Source organism: Arachis hypogaea, chromosome 15 (assembly GCF_003086295.3).
Source record: "Arachis hypogaea cultivar Tifrunner chromosome 15, arahy.Tifrunner.gnm2.J5K5, whole genome shotgun sequence".
NCBI lineage: Eukaryota > Viridiplantae > Streptophyta > Magnoliopsida > Fabales > Fabaceae > Arachis > Arachis hypogaea.
In genome coordinates, this window is record NC_092050.1 from 4,741,034 (window position 1) to 4,760,512 (window position 19,479).

General features: G+C 32.2%; 1 protein-coding gene across 1 annotated transcript; it reads right to left on the reverse strand.

The window, feature by feature from the left end:
- Positions 1-6,399: 6,399 nt before the first annotated feature.
- On the reverse strand, positions 6,400-9,258 carry LOC112747738 (uncharacterized). The gene has a single exon (XM_025795926.2). The coding sequence runs from the start codon at positions 8,394-8,396 to the stop codon at positions 6,540-6,542; it is 1,857 nt and encodes a 618-aa protein (XP_025651711.1). The 5' UTR covers positions 8,397-9,258; the 3' UTR covers positions 6,400-6,539.
- Between the last annotated feature and the right edge of the window lie 10,221 nt (positions 9,259-19,479).

The window sequence follows — 19,479 nt, forward strand, 5'->3', positions numbered from 1 at the left end:
TCCTCCGTATTGTTATGCTGCCTTCTACATCCTTCTTTTTTCCTGCCCTTTTTTGTGCCTTGTTGGTCCACTTCCATTAGGCTTGTATGGTCTAAATTGTTTGGGCTTCCTCCTTCTTGGTTAATGCTTTTCTGTTCTCCCTGTTGTTTCCCGGTCTAGTACCCAGATTCTATTCCTTCTTTTATTAGGCCTGACCCATTAGTATTCCTTCCTTTTATGGCCCTGATCTCATTTAAGTCTGTCATAATTTTCTTTAGTATCTTCTCAGCTCTTCTATTGTAACTCCCTTGATTTTCTGCCATCCTCAGCTGATTAAGAGGGATTTCTCCTACCTGCTCTGCAGCTCTGAGATCTATTTGCCCTAACTGCTCCTTATTTTCTGATGCTACTTTCTTTCCTTTTTCCTTCCTTCACTCTTCTAGATTTCTACCTACTCTGCTAGCTACAGAATCCTGTAGTTCCTTCACTCTCTCATAGTTGTCCTGGATGTCACGCGCCTCCGTCTCTTCATCCCCTTCTTGTGATTTGCTCTGCTTCCATCTTTTTCTCTCTCCCCTATTCAGAGATTTGGCTTGGTCTACCCCTAGCCCATGGGTATATCTGGGTACGTCTGGATTCCACGCCACCATGACCATCTCTTTATTGCATTCCTTTTTGCTGTGCCTTATAACCCCACAGTTCATGCAATAACAATCTTGAAGGCACTCATATTTAAAATGAACCCAGATATTGGGGAGGTTTTCCCTTGCCATATAGAAGCCTGTGGCTAAAGGCTTGAGAATATCCACGGCTACCCTTACCCTTAAAAAAGTTCTTATGAGTACATGGTTCCTCATCGGATCTTCCACATCAATAACAATCCCCATCATGTCTCCAATAATTCTGCCTGTTTCACTATTCATGTTCTCCAATGGTAGCCTATGTATCTGAACCCAAAACTCCATATATTGGTGGCTGACCTCCGATATTGATTCATGTTGTGACCATAGTTGGAGATTTAGGAGATGACCTTTTATACTCCATGGTCCCCCTTTCAATATCTACAGACCTCTCCACATATCCTTGAAGCTTATCAGAACTTTGTTACGTCTCACTTCAGAGATGGAAACTCCTTCTGGGTTTTCCTAGATTCCCATAATGGCATTTTTGCTGCTTCTAAATGGGATTTCTTTGTTTGATATGATTTGTCCTACTAAATTGATGCTGTCTACTTTATGTTCCTTTTCGCTATTTGGCTTGATAGTGACTGTTTTTCCTTCTATCGACTATCTTCCAAAGTTTGGCATGTTTTGTGGCATCTTGTGTATCTTCTTTTGGTGCACTGCTACTGGTAGATGTCTGTGATTGTTGGTTAATTGACTAGCGTGGTAAACTAGTTTGAAGAGAGAAGTGAAGGTGTGATCAAAGGTGTTGGGTTGTGAGGTGGAGGTAACAGAAGGTTAAGATTGTATGGTATTTAATGTAACTGTTTATGTTTTGGTTGAAATTGAAGCAACTCCCAAATTGGAGTAACCCTGTAGTGATACTCTCCTGTAGAGAGGAAATGTGCTCTCTTGTAGAGAGAATTTTACTTTTTTTGACTTGGCCATGGGCCAGAAGACTAACCCGGCCCTAAACCCAGAACCTGAACCCGCCCAGCTCTCCAGCCCCAATGCCCGACCCTAACCTGCAGAGACATCTTCTTCCTCGAGATTGAGGCGTGTGCTCAAAAACTTCATGCATGGCGCTGATCCTGTAATGGTTCCTCCTGGTCGGAGTCACCAGCTCCAGTTCGCATCTTGTTCACTGTGGGCGTTCCATGGTCAACCGGCACGGAGTCCATCCCTCGTTGAAGCTCCCGGTGGTGCCCTTGAAATCTTCCTGTAGTTGCTGATCTCACAGCCGTGATATGTCTGCTGTATTCCCTATGCCAAGTGAGATTTTGCCCAGACATAAATCTGGCATCGTCCCCTCCACTGAGCATATTCCTTATGTTGATAGTGTTTCAGCTGGAGTCATTCATCGGCCTATGCGAAGTCGTGGGCTGAAGCCGCCGTTCCCCCTGAAATGCATGGCTGTTCCAGGTTTTTGCTTCCACCCGCCCCGGTAATCCTTCGTCGCTTTGACCTCGTTGAAGGTCGGTTGAAATTGAAACCCGATTGTCTTGAGTTCGATTGCATTGATTATTCTGAAGATGAGTGAATCCTGCTTCTGTTCTGATTATATTCCTGACCTGTACAGGTGGAGTTACTGTCCACTGCCTCTGTAGCTGATTTTCTGCTGCCGTCGCTGCCATTTGGTGAGCTAAGATGTTATCTTCTCATGGAGTCCAAGTAGATCCCACATCCGGTGCCTTTTCTAGCATTTGCAAAATGTCCCTGATGATTGTGTCTGTTGCATTTTGATATAATCTCCTCCACTCCTAGTTGACAAGGACCCTGTCTAGCCTTTCTCTTGTAACGAAGCTATTTCTAGGTTTGCTAAACCATGTGAATTTTCCTCCCTTAAGATCGATGTCCATCAATCTGTTGCTGTTCACAAAATTCCTAAATTCTTCCACCTGCTCTCTTGGCTTTGGGTGTAAGCCCAATTTTTCTTCCTAATTCAAAATATCATTAAAATCCCCAATGAACAACAGTGGTTCATTTTGATTTTGATTTTGAGCTACTAAATCCCTCCATTGCTTCCTTCTTTGCCTAAAGTTGGGGGTCTCCATACACAAAACGGCAATCCAATTTATTTCCTTTTCAATCTGTAATTTAAAATTTAATATTATGACACCAAGAGTAAATATCAAGATTCATATTTCTATTCCATAAAAGACTTAGACCTCCGGACAAGCCCCGGGGTTCTACACAAAAGGATTTATCAAAACAAAGTTCTCTCTTTAACTTTCTGATTTTGCATTCCTTAGCACTTGTTTCCATAAGGAAAATAATGGCCGGCTTGATCTTTTTGCAAAGATCTTTTAATTCGGAAACTGTCGTGGTTGCCGCCACACCCCGACAGTTCCAACTTACTATACTCATGGCTGGGGTTGGGGCATGTATAGGCCCGCCTTCTCAGCCTCTGTACTACTAAGAACAATTTGCATTTCCCCTACAACTATGTCTCTCTCTGTTACGTCATCCTTCCTGGTCCTTTTGGTATTGGTGCTGTCTTGAAACAATTCTTCTTCTTCTTTTTCCTCTGCAACTTTAATCATCAGAGTGTCCCAGCTAGAGTCATTCATCGGCCTATGCGAAGTCGTGGGCTGAAGCCTCTGTTCCCCCTGAAATGCATGGCTGTTCCAGGTTTTTGCTTCCACCCACCCCGGTAATCCTTCGTTGCTTTGACCTCGTTGAAGGTTGGTTGAAACTGAAACCCGATTGTCTTGAGTTCGATTGCATTGATTATTCTAAAGATTAGTGAATCCTACTTCTGTTCTGATTATATTTCTGACCTGTACAGGTGGAGTTACTGTCCACTGCCTCTGTAGCTGATTTTCTGCTGCCATCGCTGCTAGTTGGTGAGCTAAGATGTTACCTTCCCGTGGAGTCCAAGTAGCTCCCTCATCCGATGCCTCTTCCAGCATTTGCAGAATGTCCCTGATGATTGTGTCTGCTTCAGCTAAGGGCGTTCTTGCCTTGATCGCTTGAACCAGGGGTAAACAATCTGATTCAATTATACAGTTCCTTATCTAGAGATTTTTTGTGAGAATAAGAGCTTCTCTGTATGCTTGTGCTTCAACTGCTAAAACTGATGTTGTCTTGAATTTTGATGATATTCCAGTAATGATTTTTCCTTGCCAGTCCCTGATCACTGCTGCTGATGCTGCGATTCCTGTTTCCCTGTCAAAAGCCGCGTCTATGTTCACTTTCACCTTGTTGCGAGGAGGAGGCCTCCAGGTAATTCTTCTACTCTCTCCATTCCTGCCTGCTATAACTTTGTTATCTCTGTTTAAGTCCTTTGTTGTAATAAGGTATTCTGCTGTAATCTATTCTGAATGAATTATTGTCTGTTGTGGATTGAGTTTTGTTTGCTGGAATATGTGCTGGTTCCTTGCTTTCCAAATACACCAACAAACACATCCTAGATTGCACAAAACTTTGTCCTGTTCATTTCCTGCCACACTCTTGATTTTGTCAATTGTATTCATGAACCATTTATCAAAATATCCCACAATAAAAGCCGTAGGCACGATTTGAAGACTAGATCCAAACCACACCGCTCTAGTCCACGGGCATAATAATAGCACATGTTCAATTGTCTCATCTTGTTCCTGGCATATGCTGCACATCGGTGTAAGAGCACTTTTATGTTGATATAATTTCGCGTTCACTGGCGAAATTCCGTGCACTGTTTTTCATCAAAATATTCTAACCTTTTCTGGTACTGGTAACCTCCAAATCCTATCCCATACCTCCTTCAAGTTCTGGATTGTCGAAGCTTTGCTAAGCATTGCCTCTTCCCTTGTATCTTTCTCCTCCTTCGCTGCCTGGTATCTGGATCTGACTGAGTACTGTCCGTCGTTCCTATACGGCCAAACAAAATGATCCTTCTTATTAATCAAACTGATAGGCATTCTGGTTATCAGCTCAAGCACATTACCATGAAAAATATCCCGAATTTTGTCTAAGTCCCAGCCCTCGCTCTCTCTTATTAGCTCGCTCACTCTTCTATGTTGAGTTTCTCCGACTCTCCTCAACTTGTCAATTCCTACCACCCAATTATTTTTCCAAATGTCTATCCCTGCTCCACTTCCTACACTCCACCTTCCCTCCCTTCTGAGAAAATCTCTACCCTCCAACCTACTCTTCCATATCCATGATGTGTTCCTTCCTCTTCCCGCTTCCCATAGGCTGCAATTAGGATAGTAAGTGGCCTTTAGAATCCGAGCCCATATTGCTTCTTCCTCCTTTAGAAGTCTCCAAGCTTGCTTAGCCAAGAGTGCTGTGTTTTGGCATTCAAAATTCTTAAACCCCAAGCCTCTGTTTAATTTGCTCCTGGTCATTGTTGTCCAGCTCTTCCAATGAATGCGTCTTTCCTTACCATTGTTAGTCCACCAGAATCTTGCAATTGCTGATTCAATTTTTTTGCAAAAAGACTTAGGGAATTTGATGATGTTCATGGCATAGATTGGAATCGCGTGTATAACAGCCTTTATCAAAACCTCCTTTCCAGCTTGATTTAAAAGTTTCTCTTTCTATCCTTGCATTTTGTCTAGAATCTTCTCTTGTATCCACTCTAGCGCCTTGTAGGAAGGATTAATAGTAATACCAATGATAGGCTTTTTTTTTTTTTTGGTTAGAGATCTAGACCAAAATCTGACCCAAACCTAATACAAAAACTCAAAGCCCCCAACCCGACCTGGAAATCAAACATACGTTTCCCTCTTAATTTTCCCAATGATAGGCTATGCAGGAACATCTTAGGTGCAAGCATGCATAGGTTGTTTGGAAGAAAAGCCTTTCAAGTTTCGGCCCAATCTGATATGTGATCCTAAGGGTTTTTGTTTACGCTTGGAAATACTCCACAACGAAAAACAATAAAATCAGACCCAAGAATACAAAAGAAGCAGCTTGGCAATACCGCAATAGTACCCACACTCCCACTGAATATTTTCTTAAAAAAATACAGAGGTGAATACAAGTGTCATTTTAAATCCAGACCCCCAAAAAAAAGTGTAATTTTAAATGTTTAATACATTTGGTTCGTCCATTGTAGGCTGGTGCATAGTCATTGATTTAATTGAGGTGTTGTGTTATTGCTTATTAGGTTATAGTCAAACTAAATTAGTGTTCGAAACCTTATATATTAACTAATTAGTTAAAACTACTGGACTTCATGCATGCCACTAGCTTTTATAAAAATTAGAGCTTGGTCAAAACCTTTATATATCTGATTGTTTATTAGTTATTACTCCTTACATGTATGATGTATTCATTAAAGTATTAAAAGAATCTAAACAACTTATCTTACTAAATAAAAGTAGTCCACATCAATAAAATTTTATACATGGTTTGACTTTTATTTGCCATATTTCATTGCTCTAATGCTCTTGTTTCGGATTCTAACCTGAGAGTCTAGTTCACAATATTTATTATTTTTATGTAGTCTTTAAAATAAATGCATCACATTAATAATGCAAATATTGTGAATCAATGGCAAGTAGCCCTAACGTGGGATAGTTTGAAGTGTCCAACTCTAGAAATTAGATCTCTTTGGAGTTTGGACCATGACCAAAACCCAGGTCAACTTGAACAAGGAACATATGTATATGTATGTTCATTGTTCAAAAAGGCAGCAATCACTTTTCAACTAGCTTGTGTTGAAGACTTGAAAAGCGAGTTGAGGTCTCACTCTCAATGTAACAAATAATGAGGTGAAACTCACCTGTAATTATTTTCATGTGAAGTTTGATATTTAAAAATCATTAAATAATTTAACAAGTTTGATTAAATCATCATCTAATAGTTTTCAGCTATTAACTTCACATGAATACAACTGCGCATGAATCTTCACAGAATAATTAACAAGTGAAAACAATCTTTACAAATTAGAATGAGGGAGTGTATTAGTTATTGATGCAACTTATGGTTATGGAAAGGCATTAAGCCTCCTCTAGACTGATAGAGCTCCAACCTACTCTTGGATTCGTGCAACAATTCCTCAAGAGTTTGATCTAAGGCCATAGAAGATTGCTTTGATGCCCATTCAAGAACTCCCAGAACCTGGGCTTGTGCAAGGTCTTGGCTGTCAGGGACATGCAATGCAATGTAAGAGAGCAGAAGCAAGGCCGGAATCTGAAGCATCTGGTCTCCGAAATACACAAGCTGAATGAGGTGTTTGGCCCCTCCTGCGCCTATGATGGCCTTTGAATGATCCAGGTGGAGGTAATTCTCCGAGCAGGCGAATTTGGTCAGCGCAATCAATGTCTCTCTTGTCACCTCTGCCTCTGTTTCATCAAGCAGTTTGACCAAGGGACCGATCATCCTTGTCTCGGTGGCCCGGAAAGTCCTTGCCAGACTCCCAACAACCTTAATGCAAGGAATCAAGAGATCCGAATCCCCTTTCTCGATGATCTTAAGAACTTCATCCACCACAGCCTTGCAGGCAGGGGAGTTTGGCTTGAATGCAGACCTCCTCAATTCAGGATCTTTCTCTGCCACGGCCGCGATCTCCATCACGGCCATGGCAGAGTTGTACTGCACAGCCTCAGGACCCCTCTGGAGCAAAACAGCAAAACAAAGCAACGCTCTAGACTCCGTGATGTTGCGACAAATGGCAGAGTTTCCCTTGGCCAAATGCCAGAGCGCCCTGGCCGCCATCTCCTTCATCTGGGCCTTGGTCTGAGGATCTTCAAGATCCCTCCCCTTCATGTTAATCCCGGAATATGAATGATGATGATTCTCCAATTTCTGATTGGCTTTGGCATTATTAGCAGCATGCATAGCCATAGTAGTAGTAACAACCCTATGAAGCTGATTTCTAGATTGATTATGATGATCATGATGAGTGGCCAAAACAACAGCATGAATCGAAGTTGGTTTGAGGCTAACAATGGAGTACTTACTGTGTTCTTGAACAGTTTCAAAGGCAAGGTGAGCAACAAGTAATCTTATGATGTTATGTTGCAAGAACATGTCCTGGCATTTGGGGTAATGAGCGCTCATTTCAGACACAGCCCAAGCCACCACGCTTTGAACTTTCATAGCACCTTCTTTAAGCACTTGAGCGAATACAGAACACGCGCCACAATGTACCATATGCTCCACGCTCTCTGCATCACGCGCCAGCAGCCCGATGGCGCGTGCCGCGTTCTCCTGCCCCTCTGCTTTTCCTTCCTTTAAGAGCTTCAACAACGGACTCACTCCTCCTTCCTCGATGATCAATCTGCCGTATCGCTGGTTGCCGGTGGCTAACGACGACAGAGATGCTGCCGCGTCGGACCGCTCCTCCAGGGAAGCTGTGCAGAGGATTGCGATCTGTTCCCATATGAGGCAGAGGATCGGCTCGTTCGCGGCGATCGGAGGGAGCCCGAGGTACTCGTCGTCTCCGTCGGCGCCGGAGATGACGCGGAGGAGCCAGGAGACGTCTCCAACGGAGTTTTCAAGAAGGACGGCGGTTTTCCTGAACGCGCCGCCAGGGATGATGGTGAAGACGCGCTTTACAAGACCGTTGGAGCGGCACTTGAGGACAAGAGAAAGAGCCCTGTCGAGCGCATGCTCGGCTTCCTCCACGATCCGGCGCGTGGGTCGCTCGTATAGATCGGAGCTGGCACGCGCCGCCTGACGGAGCAGCGCTGCCAGCTTGTCCGTCTTGGACTTGAGCTCGGAGCATTCCTGCTTGAAGGAACTTGCCTCGTCGGCGGCCTTGGTGACCTGGTCCGCCAGCTGAATCGGCTTGGAAAGAATATGCTTTACTATATCCGCCATGTACGGTTTTTGGTATTTGTGTGCGATGTGAGCAAATGGGGTTTGGTTTTAAAGAGAATTTGAATATGTGATAGTGATAGTGAGGTTCTTAATGGAATATGAACAAGTCTCTGCTTTGGAATTCAACTTTGTCCTCTGTTTTGCGTGGAAGAGTCTGTGTTGATGGCAATGAAAGAATGAGATTGGGTGATTGTGTATTTTACAAGGTCAAACACGGTTTCTTTCTCTCTTCAATGTTATTAGTTATTAGTTATTACACTATCTATCTCTTTAAAAACCTCCTCTTAACTGCAATAACCACCTTCAATTCTCATATTTTCTTTTTATTCTTTTAATAATTAATTATTTAACCTACCCCACCAAAGGATTCATCACCTTCCAATTATCTTTTTTCTCTCGCCTTCTACCAAAATCAACACACAGCCACATGGTACAAGAATGCACTTTTCTTATTTTCTCTTTTTTTTTAGTAGGTTGTCTTTTTTTATGATTGGAGTTCATTTCGGGATGCTTGATGTTCACATGCTATGCTTTAGTGTTTTTGTTGTCACTATCACATATTTCGATTTGCCATTTTTAGATAGCTGAAGCGGTAAGTTTGGTTTTATTCAAGGATTAACCTCAATCCATTATGACATATAAGGGCCTACGTGAAAATCACCCTCGAGAGGATGCTTGCTTTAGCTGAATAATATCTTTAGGAAATCCTAGTTAGGTGAAGATATGTAGTGGAAAAAATAAAATCTTGAAAGTGACTTAGTTTCACTTGCTTAGTTATGTTACATACAGTTCTATTGAAACCTTTTTTTACTCTCTTACGACAATGCAATTAAACCATCCAAAAATTTGAAATTTTCTTGTTACAAAATTCGGTAAATTTTGGTTTGCCATATTATTTTTTGGTATTTATTATACATTGATCAAGGATCTCTTTCACTGAAGTCAACATTTTCACGGTGGTCTGAATTAGTGAATTACACCGAGTCAAGTATGATTTGGTCACTATGTAATAAATTTTATTAACAATCCCCAATTGCCATAACTCTTTTTTATTATCTTAATCACGACGTGGTTTATTTCTTTGTTCATTAGCGTAGGAAAATCTAAAGTGGAAATGGAAATGCATTTGACCACTTTTGATCTATTACTAATTTGAACTTTTCAACCGCGTGCTTAGGTAATTTACGGGTTTTATTTCAATATTATAATGTATATAATGAATTCTTCTGATAACAATATACTTAATCCAAATAGTACTTAGCAATAATTAAATATTCAATTATTTATTCACAAAGGCATGGGGAACAATATTTTCAAGAGACTTATTAAAGATTATGAGAATTGAACTGTTTCTTTAGTTTGTTTTTATCAGTCGAATTAATATTAAAGAACGATCGAGTAGATTGTATGTTCTGAAAAATAAAAATAATACAATGTATTTTGGAATAGATATTGAAACTATTAAACATCTATTTGTCGCTTGTGATTTTACTTAATCTATACCATCTATACCAATATATAATGGGAATATGGAAGTTTGGTATCCAAATCTTTTTTCCTATTTTGCCCCTGTTTTTTTTTTAAACCAAAATGAGTTGACTCATGACAAAACTTAAAAACTGAACTATTTCTAATAGATGAAACTGACACCACGTACTCAAAAGACATAATATTTTGAAATTAAATTTATTAAATGTATTTTTATCTATAATTATTCATGATAATTTTTAAAAATGATTAAAAAATAAAAAATTAATATAAATAACATTATACTACAATCATAATAATAATATAAATAAATAAATTACATAAACAAAATATTAATTATTTATAATTTTTTATTTATAATTTTTTAATAAGTATTTTTTATACATAATAGTCCATAATACAATAGTATATAAGTGATCAATATATCATTATAGTACAATAACTGATAGTATATAAAATATATTTATTTTATTAATAGTTATTTCAATAGGACAATAGTATTTAAAGTATCGAAATAATTAAATCTACAACACATGATTTACATATTTTTTGTCCAATATTTATTTTTTAAACAAAATTTATAGATAAAAGTGTATTCATTAATTAAATTTATACCAATATATACAATATACAATATATAATGGACTATACCAACGTATAATGGGAATAAAAAAATTTGGTACCCAATTTTTTCTTACTATATTACCCCTGCTTATTTTTTTATTTGGATACTGGATTCAATATATAAAAAATTGTTACTACGTTCTCCATATTTCTTATTTTTTATCAAGGAAAGAATTTACTCCACGATAGAATGACAAACTGATTCCCATCAACCCACGGTATATTTTAAAACTGTAAAAAAACTGCTACTATTACGTACTCGCTTTAAAAACTAACTCACTTTCAACTCTTAAGAGACTTTTTCCCTTTGAATCGTGCTCTCACAAATGTTTTTTCTCTGCATATTATTCCTATCTTTCTGACAAATAAAAATGAAAACTTCATGAAATCCACAGCCACATCAACGTCGATCCAGTTGGACAGATTATGCTAGGCGAAGAAGACAGAATATGACCGAAGAACAGAGACAACAATACCTAGCTAGAAGACGTGCAAGTTATCGGGAGATGATTCGATAAGGAAAACAAGTTGCCATATCAACTGATACAACTTCAATGCCAAACACTGGTGGAGGTGCCGATTAACTACAAACACAGGGGTAGCTAGATTGACTACAATTAGACAAATGGCTAGAGCTACCACTTATTATCAATCTGTTACAGGTAACACGATAACATAATTTAAATTTCTTCGTTATAAATTGAATTAGTTCTTAATAATTATATTTTACTTTTTAAAAATGCAGGAATGGAAGCGCATGGCAATAGAACTGCCACAGATACAGAAATAAAAATAATATAATTGGTTGCTATTTTATCAATAATATTTTGTAATAAAATTAATTAAATTAATATTACTATACATGGTTTACCATCCAAGCAATATCTTTCTTAATCAAACAACATATTAATCATATATGAAGTTAAAGGTTAACATTCTAAATTTTTTAGACATCATTCATCTATAAAATTTTTTTTCAAAAATTAATGGTCAGTAACTAATAATAATATTTCTTTAATATATTTCATTCCCGTCGTCCAATATAATATATAACGTAATATATAATTTTTATATATTTGTATTAAAAAAATAAAAAAAATGATGTCATGTAAGACTAACGACAAAAAGTACTCTTATATTAAAGTTTTTGATAATGATTTTATAATAAAAAATAAAATTTATATCTATACCAATATATAATGGGGATACGAAATTTTGGTATCCAATTCTTTCTTCCTATTTTACCGCTGTTCTCTCTTTATTAGAAACTGGCTTTATCCCACGACACGACATAACTTAAAAACTAATCTATACCAATATATAATGGGGATATAGAAGTTTGGTATCCAAATCTTTCTTCCTATTTTGCCCCTGTTTTTTTTTTAAACCAAAATGAGTTGACTCATGACAAAACTTAAAAACTGAACTATTTCTAATAGATGAAACTGACACCACGTACTCAAAAGACATAATATTTTGAAATTAAATTTATTAAATGTATTTTTATCTATAATTATTCATGATAATTTTTAAAAATGATTAAAAAATAAAAAATTAATATAAATAACATTATACTACAATCATAATAATAATATAAATAAATAAATTACATAAACAAAATATTAATTATTTATAATTTTTTATTTATAATTTTTTAATAAGTATTTTTTATACATAATAGTCCATAATACAATAGTATATAAGTGATCAATATATCATTATAGTACAATAACTGATAGTATATAAAATATATTTATTTTATTAATAGTTATTTCAATGGGACAATAGTATTTAAAGTATCGAAATAATTAAATCTACAACACATGATTTACATATTTTTTATGTCCAATATTTATTTTTTAAACAAAATTTATAGATAAAAGTGTATTCATTAATTAAATTTATACCAATATATACAATATACAATATATAATGGACTATACCAACGTATAATGGGAATAAAAAAATTTGGTACCCAATTTTTTCTTACTATATTACCCTGCTTATTTTTTTATTTGGATACTGGATTCAATATATAAAAAATTGTTACTACGTTCTCCATATTTCTTATTTTTTATCAAGGAAAGAATTTACTCCACGATAGAATGACAAACTGATTCCCATCAACCCACGGTATATTTTAAAACTGTAAAAAACTGCTACTATTACGTACTCGCTTTAAAAACTAACTCACTTTCAACTCTTAAGAGACTTTTTCCCTTTGAATCGTGCTCTCACAAATGTTTTTTCTCTGCATATTATTCCTATCTTTCTGACAAATAAAAATGAAAACTTCATGAAATACACAGCCACATCAATCGTCGATCCAGATTATGCTAGGCGAAGAAGACAGAATATGACCGAAGAACAGAGACAACAATACCTAGCTAGAAGACGTGCAAGTTATCGGGAGATGATTCGATAAGGAAAACAAGTTGCCATATCAACTGATACAACTTCAATGCCAAACATTGGTGGAGGTGCCGATTAACTACAAACACAGGGGTAGCTAGATTGACTACAATTAGACAAATGGCTAGAGCTACCACTTATTATCAATCTGTTACAGGTAACACGATAACATGATTTAAATTTCTTCGTTATAAATTGAATTAGTTCTTAATAATTATATTTTACTTTTTAAAAATGCAGGAATGGAAGCGCATGGCAATAGAACTGCCACAGATACAGAAATAAAAATAATATAATTGGTTGCTATTTTATCAATAATATTTTGTAATAAAATTAATTAAATTAATATTACTATACATGGCATTCAAGCAATATCTTTCTTAATCAAACAACATATTAATCATATATGAAGTTAAAGGTTAACATTCTAAATTTTTTAGACATCATTCATCTATAAAAATTTTTTTTCAAAAATTAATGGTCAGTAACTAATAATAATATTTCTTTAATATATTTCATTCCCGTCGTCCAATATAATATATAACGTAATATATAATTTTTATATATTTGTATTAAAAAAATAAAAAAAATGATGTCATGTAAGACTAACGACAAAAAGTACTCTTATATTAAAGTTTTTGATAATGATTTTATAATAAAAAATAAAATTTATATCTATACCAATATATAATGGGGATACGAAATTTTGGTATCCAATTTTTTCTTCCTATTTTACTCCTGTTCTCTCTTTATTAGAAACTGGCTTTATCCCACGACACGACATAACTTAAAAACTAATTTCAATAAAAAAAACTGTTACTACATACTCAATTTTTTTATTTTATTCACTTTCAATAAAAAAATTATTAATACGTACTCAATTTAAATACCGATTCATTTTCAATAACAAAATAATAGACGTCATAGTAACATAATTAATTGGTATTCTATAACAAAATTAATTAAATTAATATACACTCTTATGCTTATTATTTAACTTAAAAAATTACATATTACAAAGCACTCCTTGATAAAAAAATACAAAAAGTTACTAGAATTTAATGTCCAATTTTTTTTAGACTTCGTATATCCTTACATAATCTATTTCATAAAATAAATTTAGTGGACAAAATAATAATTTTTTTAATATTTCATCTTTATCATATAATATATAAATAATTAAAAAATTAAAATAAACAATGTATTCATAAAACTAATAATAATAAATAGAATAAAGAGAAAAAAAATTAACATATCGCTTATTTTTTATCATGTATATTTTTAAATTTAAGTGATTAAATATATTTTACAAAGTAATAACTCTGAAATGAAAATAAATTTACTGTTCTAAATTATAAAAGGAAGTATTGAGTACTCTTTAACTAAAATTTTTATTATAAAAATTTATTAAAAAAATATATTTATGTTTCAAATTAATGTAGATGCTTGAGATAAAATATTAAAAATAAAAAAATATGCATTTACATTCTTATATTAAAAAAATAGTCATTTTATATATAAAAATACTACGTTATAAGATAATTACAAAAAGTTGTCAAACATAATAATTTTATTATCAAAATAGTATTTATATATTGTGTTAAATTAATGTAACATAATGATTTTTAATATACTTTAATTTAATTTTTTTAGTTTTTATTTTAGTTTATATTTTTATATTTTAAAAATTTGGTAATAATATATAATTTTATAATTTTAAAATAAAATCAGGAGAAATCTGACCTAAATACAAACATAATAACAGAAGAAGAATACAAAAATATTAATATTTCATCTCATGTATTTAAATGCATGGCATAAATAAAAATTAATCCTTCTTACTATAAAATTATTGTCCATTTAAAAATTTAACAAATGCCAAAATTTGATCACAGTAAAATGGGTCATAATTTTATAAAAAATCTAAATACTATATTAAATATTACAAACAGTGATTGGATAAATAATTTTCAAATTTTAAAATTAAAAATATAGATAATGCTTTACATATTTATTTGAGTTATTGAATCAATTTTTATTGAATAACTATTTTAAATATCAATTATAAAAAAATGCTATTATATCAGTTAATGATAATAATCATGAGACACGTAACATTATTTATTATTAAAAAATATATTAATTTAATAATATTAAATATATAATAAATTTCTAATGTGAAATGATAACATATAAACACATTAAATCTTAATATAAAAGATTAACAATCTTTTAAGATAATCTACAACATATTAAGTTTGTATTTTTTTTTATCAGTGTAGGTCAAGATAATCTTAATATACTAATTCAACGTCTCAATCAATTTCTTATAATGAACCATTTACAAACAATGCTAAAAGTCATGCAAATATGAATAGTTAGTACTCACTTACTTTACTTATATTTTTAATATTTTATCTTCATTGCATAATATTCATTTAAAATATTTTTTGTATTGAATAAATTAAGAGGTTTAATATTGTACACTACTATATAAAATGCCTAATGTCAAACAAAATTATGAATTCTATAATAAAAAAATTAAAATAAATAATTAACAAATACTATAAATTTTAAATAGGCAATATATTCATAAGACTAATAATAACAGTAACTTTGTAATAAAATTTTGATAACAACATATATCTTTTAAAATTAAATAGTAAAATTAGAAAAGATCTATCTTAAACACAAAACAACAACTATTAAAAAATAGTACAAAAATATGTCTTATTTTATCTCATGTATTTATTAATGTATTGTACAAATTATATGGATCCTTTTTATTATAGAATTTTTATCCAACTAAAAATTTAATAGATAGCAAAATTTGGTCATGGCAAAATGTGTTCTAATTTTTTAAAAAATATCAAAATACTATATTAAATATTACAAGTCAATAGGTAACTAAATTAAAAATTCTCAAATTAAAAACATAGATAACATTGTATGTATTTTTATGAGTTATCGGATAAATTTTTATTAAATAACTAATTTAAGTACAAACTAAAAAAAATGCTACTACAAATATTATTTAATGACAATAACTGTAATACACATAACATCATTTAGTGATGAAAAATAAATCTTAATTAAATTAAAGTAACTAAATAATAAGCCCTTGATTATAAAAAAACTTATCAAATTGAAATTTAATAATGTATGGAATATAACATAAACACAAAAAAAAAACAAAATAAAGTACGATGAATAAACTATTTTTTAAAAATATTTTCGCAATTTTAGCAGACAAAATCCTCGTCATATCGTTATTTTGTTATAATAAATTTAAAAAATTAAGTTAAAAATATTATAAATTAATAGACGACATTCAAAACTTTTAAAGAAATACAATAGAAGCATTATCATTTTGAAAATACTTTTTGTATATTTTAGAATAGTTGAGAATAAAGATTTACTCTATCGAATATTTCACCTCATATATTACCTATAATTTTAAACTATGACCATTTTATATTACCTCTCTGTTGTGTGGTTTTATAATTTAATATTTTAAAGTGTCTTATAGTAATTTTAGTTTCAACAAAATATGATATAAATAAGATCACGTCAATATTAAAATAAAAAATCTAATAAATTTAAAAAGTAAATAATATATTAACAAAAAAAATAAAATTAATTTTTTAAAAATAATAGAAAAGTGGCTGAACAGGCACGTTAGTGGCTGAACAGGCACGTTAGTGCCTGTTGAGCCGCTAGTAGGTATAATGCATTTGGTTTCAGAAATTTGATAGATTTTGACAGTATAAAACAGCACTTTGAGAGTTGAATTGTTGTTCCAATGAGAAAGGATGCTTGCAAGAGGTGAATTATTAGCTTTTAGGCAGTAATAATCTAAAATGTTTGGATAATCAGCAATGAGAGGATTTACAAATTTTATGCGTAGCACAAATTTAACATTTTTAGTTATTAATAACAATATCGAAAATGATAATGGACTTAAAAAATATTTATAAGTGTATGAAATTAGATTTAATGATCAAATTTAAGGTGTGAGTTGTAGAATATAGCTTGTTTGTTTGTTTTCATTTGATTTATCCTCACTAAAGATGCATTTATTTATAGGCATGTAATACTGAGACAGAATACAGAAATATAAAATTATATTTGACAGATAAGACACATATATATAAAGATTGTGTCTAAAGACATTAAATTATTATATTTTGTGTCTAAAGACACTAACAAAAAATATAATTTATTTTTTATTTTTTATTATTTTATTAATTTTTATAATTATTTTTTATTATTATATTTTTCTTCCTAAACTTTTAGAATAAAAAAAAGAGAGAATAAATTAGATTTTCATATTTTTTTTAGTTTATTACCAAATAAAATATAAAAATACTAATTTTTGTATTTATTTTTTGTATCTTGTTTTTATTATCTTGTCTTGTTTTATTCTTATAATTAAACGCAACCTAAATTATGTTTTGTTTTATTGTGTTGGGTTTTTTACTTAAAAAAATAGTAAAAATAAAAAAATAAAATTAATAAGGTTAATAATAAATGGGGAACATGGAATGTAATGTGAGTAGAAACGTATCCCTAAAGTTATAACTAAACTTTGGTGGTTAATAAGTCCGGACAATTAGAAATATTAAGCAACAATTTATTTGAAAGGTACTGCTTGCAAATTAATTAAAATATTGAGAACATGCAAAAAAATTGATCATAAAGTAGTGGAAGAAGCGGCAAATTAGAGAATGTCACAATGACATCAGAATAGCACACAGGCTGTCGCACTTGGAATTGGTGGCTCAAAACATGACTTATATAAGATTATAAGTTATAAATAACCTCTTGAGAATGGTTCAGTAGGCTTATGATTATTTAATTACTACCATATTAATATATTGTATAAGTTTGGTTTGTATAATTTAATTTAATGAGAGGTCAGAAATAGAATTAAGAAGAATATATAGATGGTGCAAGCTGGCTACAACAGTTAGTGAAATATATATCACATGATAAAAATTTGTAAAGAGTTTGTGGGGATCGTAAATCGTATTTGGAATATGTGCTAAACTGCTAATCTTGTTAGCAATCTTTCTTTCTAGTATCTTTTGAGACGTAGTATTTCTTGAACTTTGAAATTAAACAAGTTTTTTGTATATCTTTTTTCTTCCCAATTAAAAGACTATTTTAAAAATTATACATATATATATATATATATTAAACCAAAGTTAAAAAAGAAAAAGATTTGAATATTTCACGTTTCTTATTTTTATTATATCATATAATTAAAAAATCTTGAATTTATTTTATTTTAATTATAATAAAATTAATGCCTTTTATTGAAATGAATAATCTCTAAGAGACCTCGTATAACTATGTTTTGTGGTGGTAAATTAGGGACGGGCACTACAAAAAAGTTAGAATAGCGATGGATTTTAGCAACTGAAAAAATTGGTTGCTAATAACGACCGATTTAGTGATTGATATAAAATTTTTAAGATCAAAAAAATATTGATAAATGCTATGGTGTCTAAAAAGTGGTGTCTATTTACTAAAAAAGTTAAAAATTAATATTTAATTTAAAAGATATAAAAATAAATTATTTTTAAAAATTTAAAACTTATCACAAAAGGTAAGTTAGGCAACAATTGATTGACATCATAGAATTCCCCAAAAACATTAGTTGCTAAATCGGTCGCTAAATTACATTCAGCTGAACTGTATTAACTCTATTATGAATATTTACTTCTTGCAGCTGTTGATTCATTAGAGAGAATGAGGGAGGAAAGCAAAAAAGCTTACCAATTTTTGACGTGGTGCCTTCGAAAGAGGCTCGAATTATACCAAAGTGTACAAGATGAGATAGATACAGTTGTTTGGTCTAAGTAGATATTAAATAGAGCATAGTTATGTTGTTCATGAATTATTTTTACCATATTTTAGTCTAGATTATAGATCATAAAATCTTATGTATTTAAGAATTATCAATATTTTAAATTCTATATTTCTATGTAAACATTTGTGAATGTTTTGGTATTTATTTGAAAAATTAATCTATGCTTGATTCTTTTTATATTTTGTGGAAATATAATTATTTATGAAACTTAAGTTTTAATAGTGGTAAATGTGAAATTAGTAAAAATCTATAATTATAAAATTACGAAAAACAACTGATTTGGTGACCGATTTAGATTTTTAGTTCAGGATTAGCGACTAATTTAGCGACGGATTTTAAATTTTTAAATCAAGTATTGGCGACCGAAAAGTTGGTCGCCATTTAGCGATGAAAATTTTGGTCACTAATTAGCGACCGATTTAGTGACCAAATACTATTTGGTGAAGGTTTGGTGGCCTTATTTAAAAATCGGTCGCTAACTGAAGTTGGTTGCTATTTTTTAATTAGCGACCAAAGTTTTAGTGACTACCAGAATTAGTCGCTAAATCGATCGCTGTTCCGATAATTTCTCGTAGTAAGGGGAAAATATTTTCTTGTCATAAAAAATAAAAATGAAAATAAGAAGAAATTTCAAGACATAAAATAAGAAGTACAGGGGTTGGCCTATTCGTTCTTAATTACTCT

What these genes read in the sequence shown, in the direction of transcription:
- LOC112747738 (XM_025795926.2), bottom strand. Translation starts at nt 8,396, where the DNA reads ATGGCGGATATAGTAAAGCATATTCTTTCCAAGCCGATTCAGCTGGCG.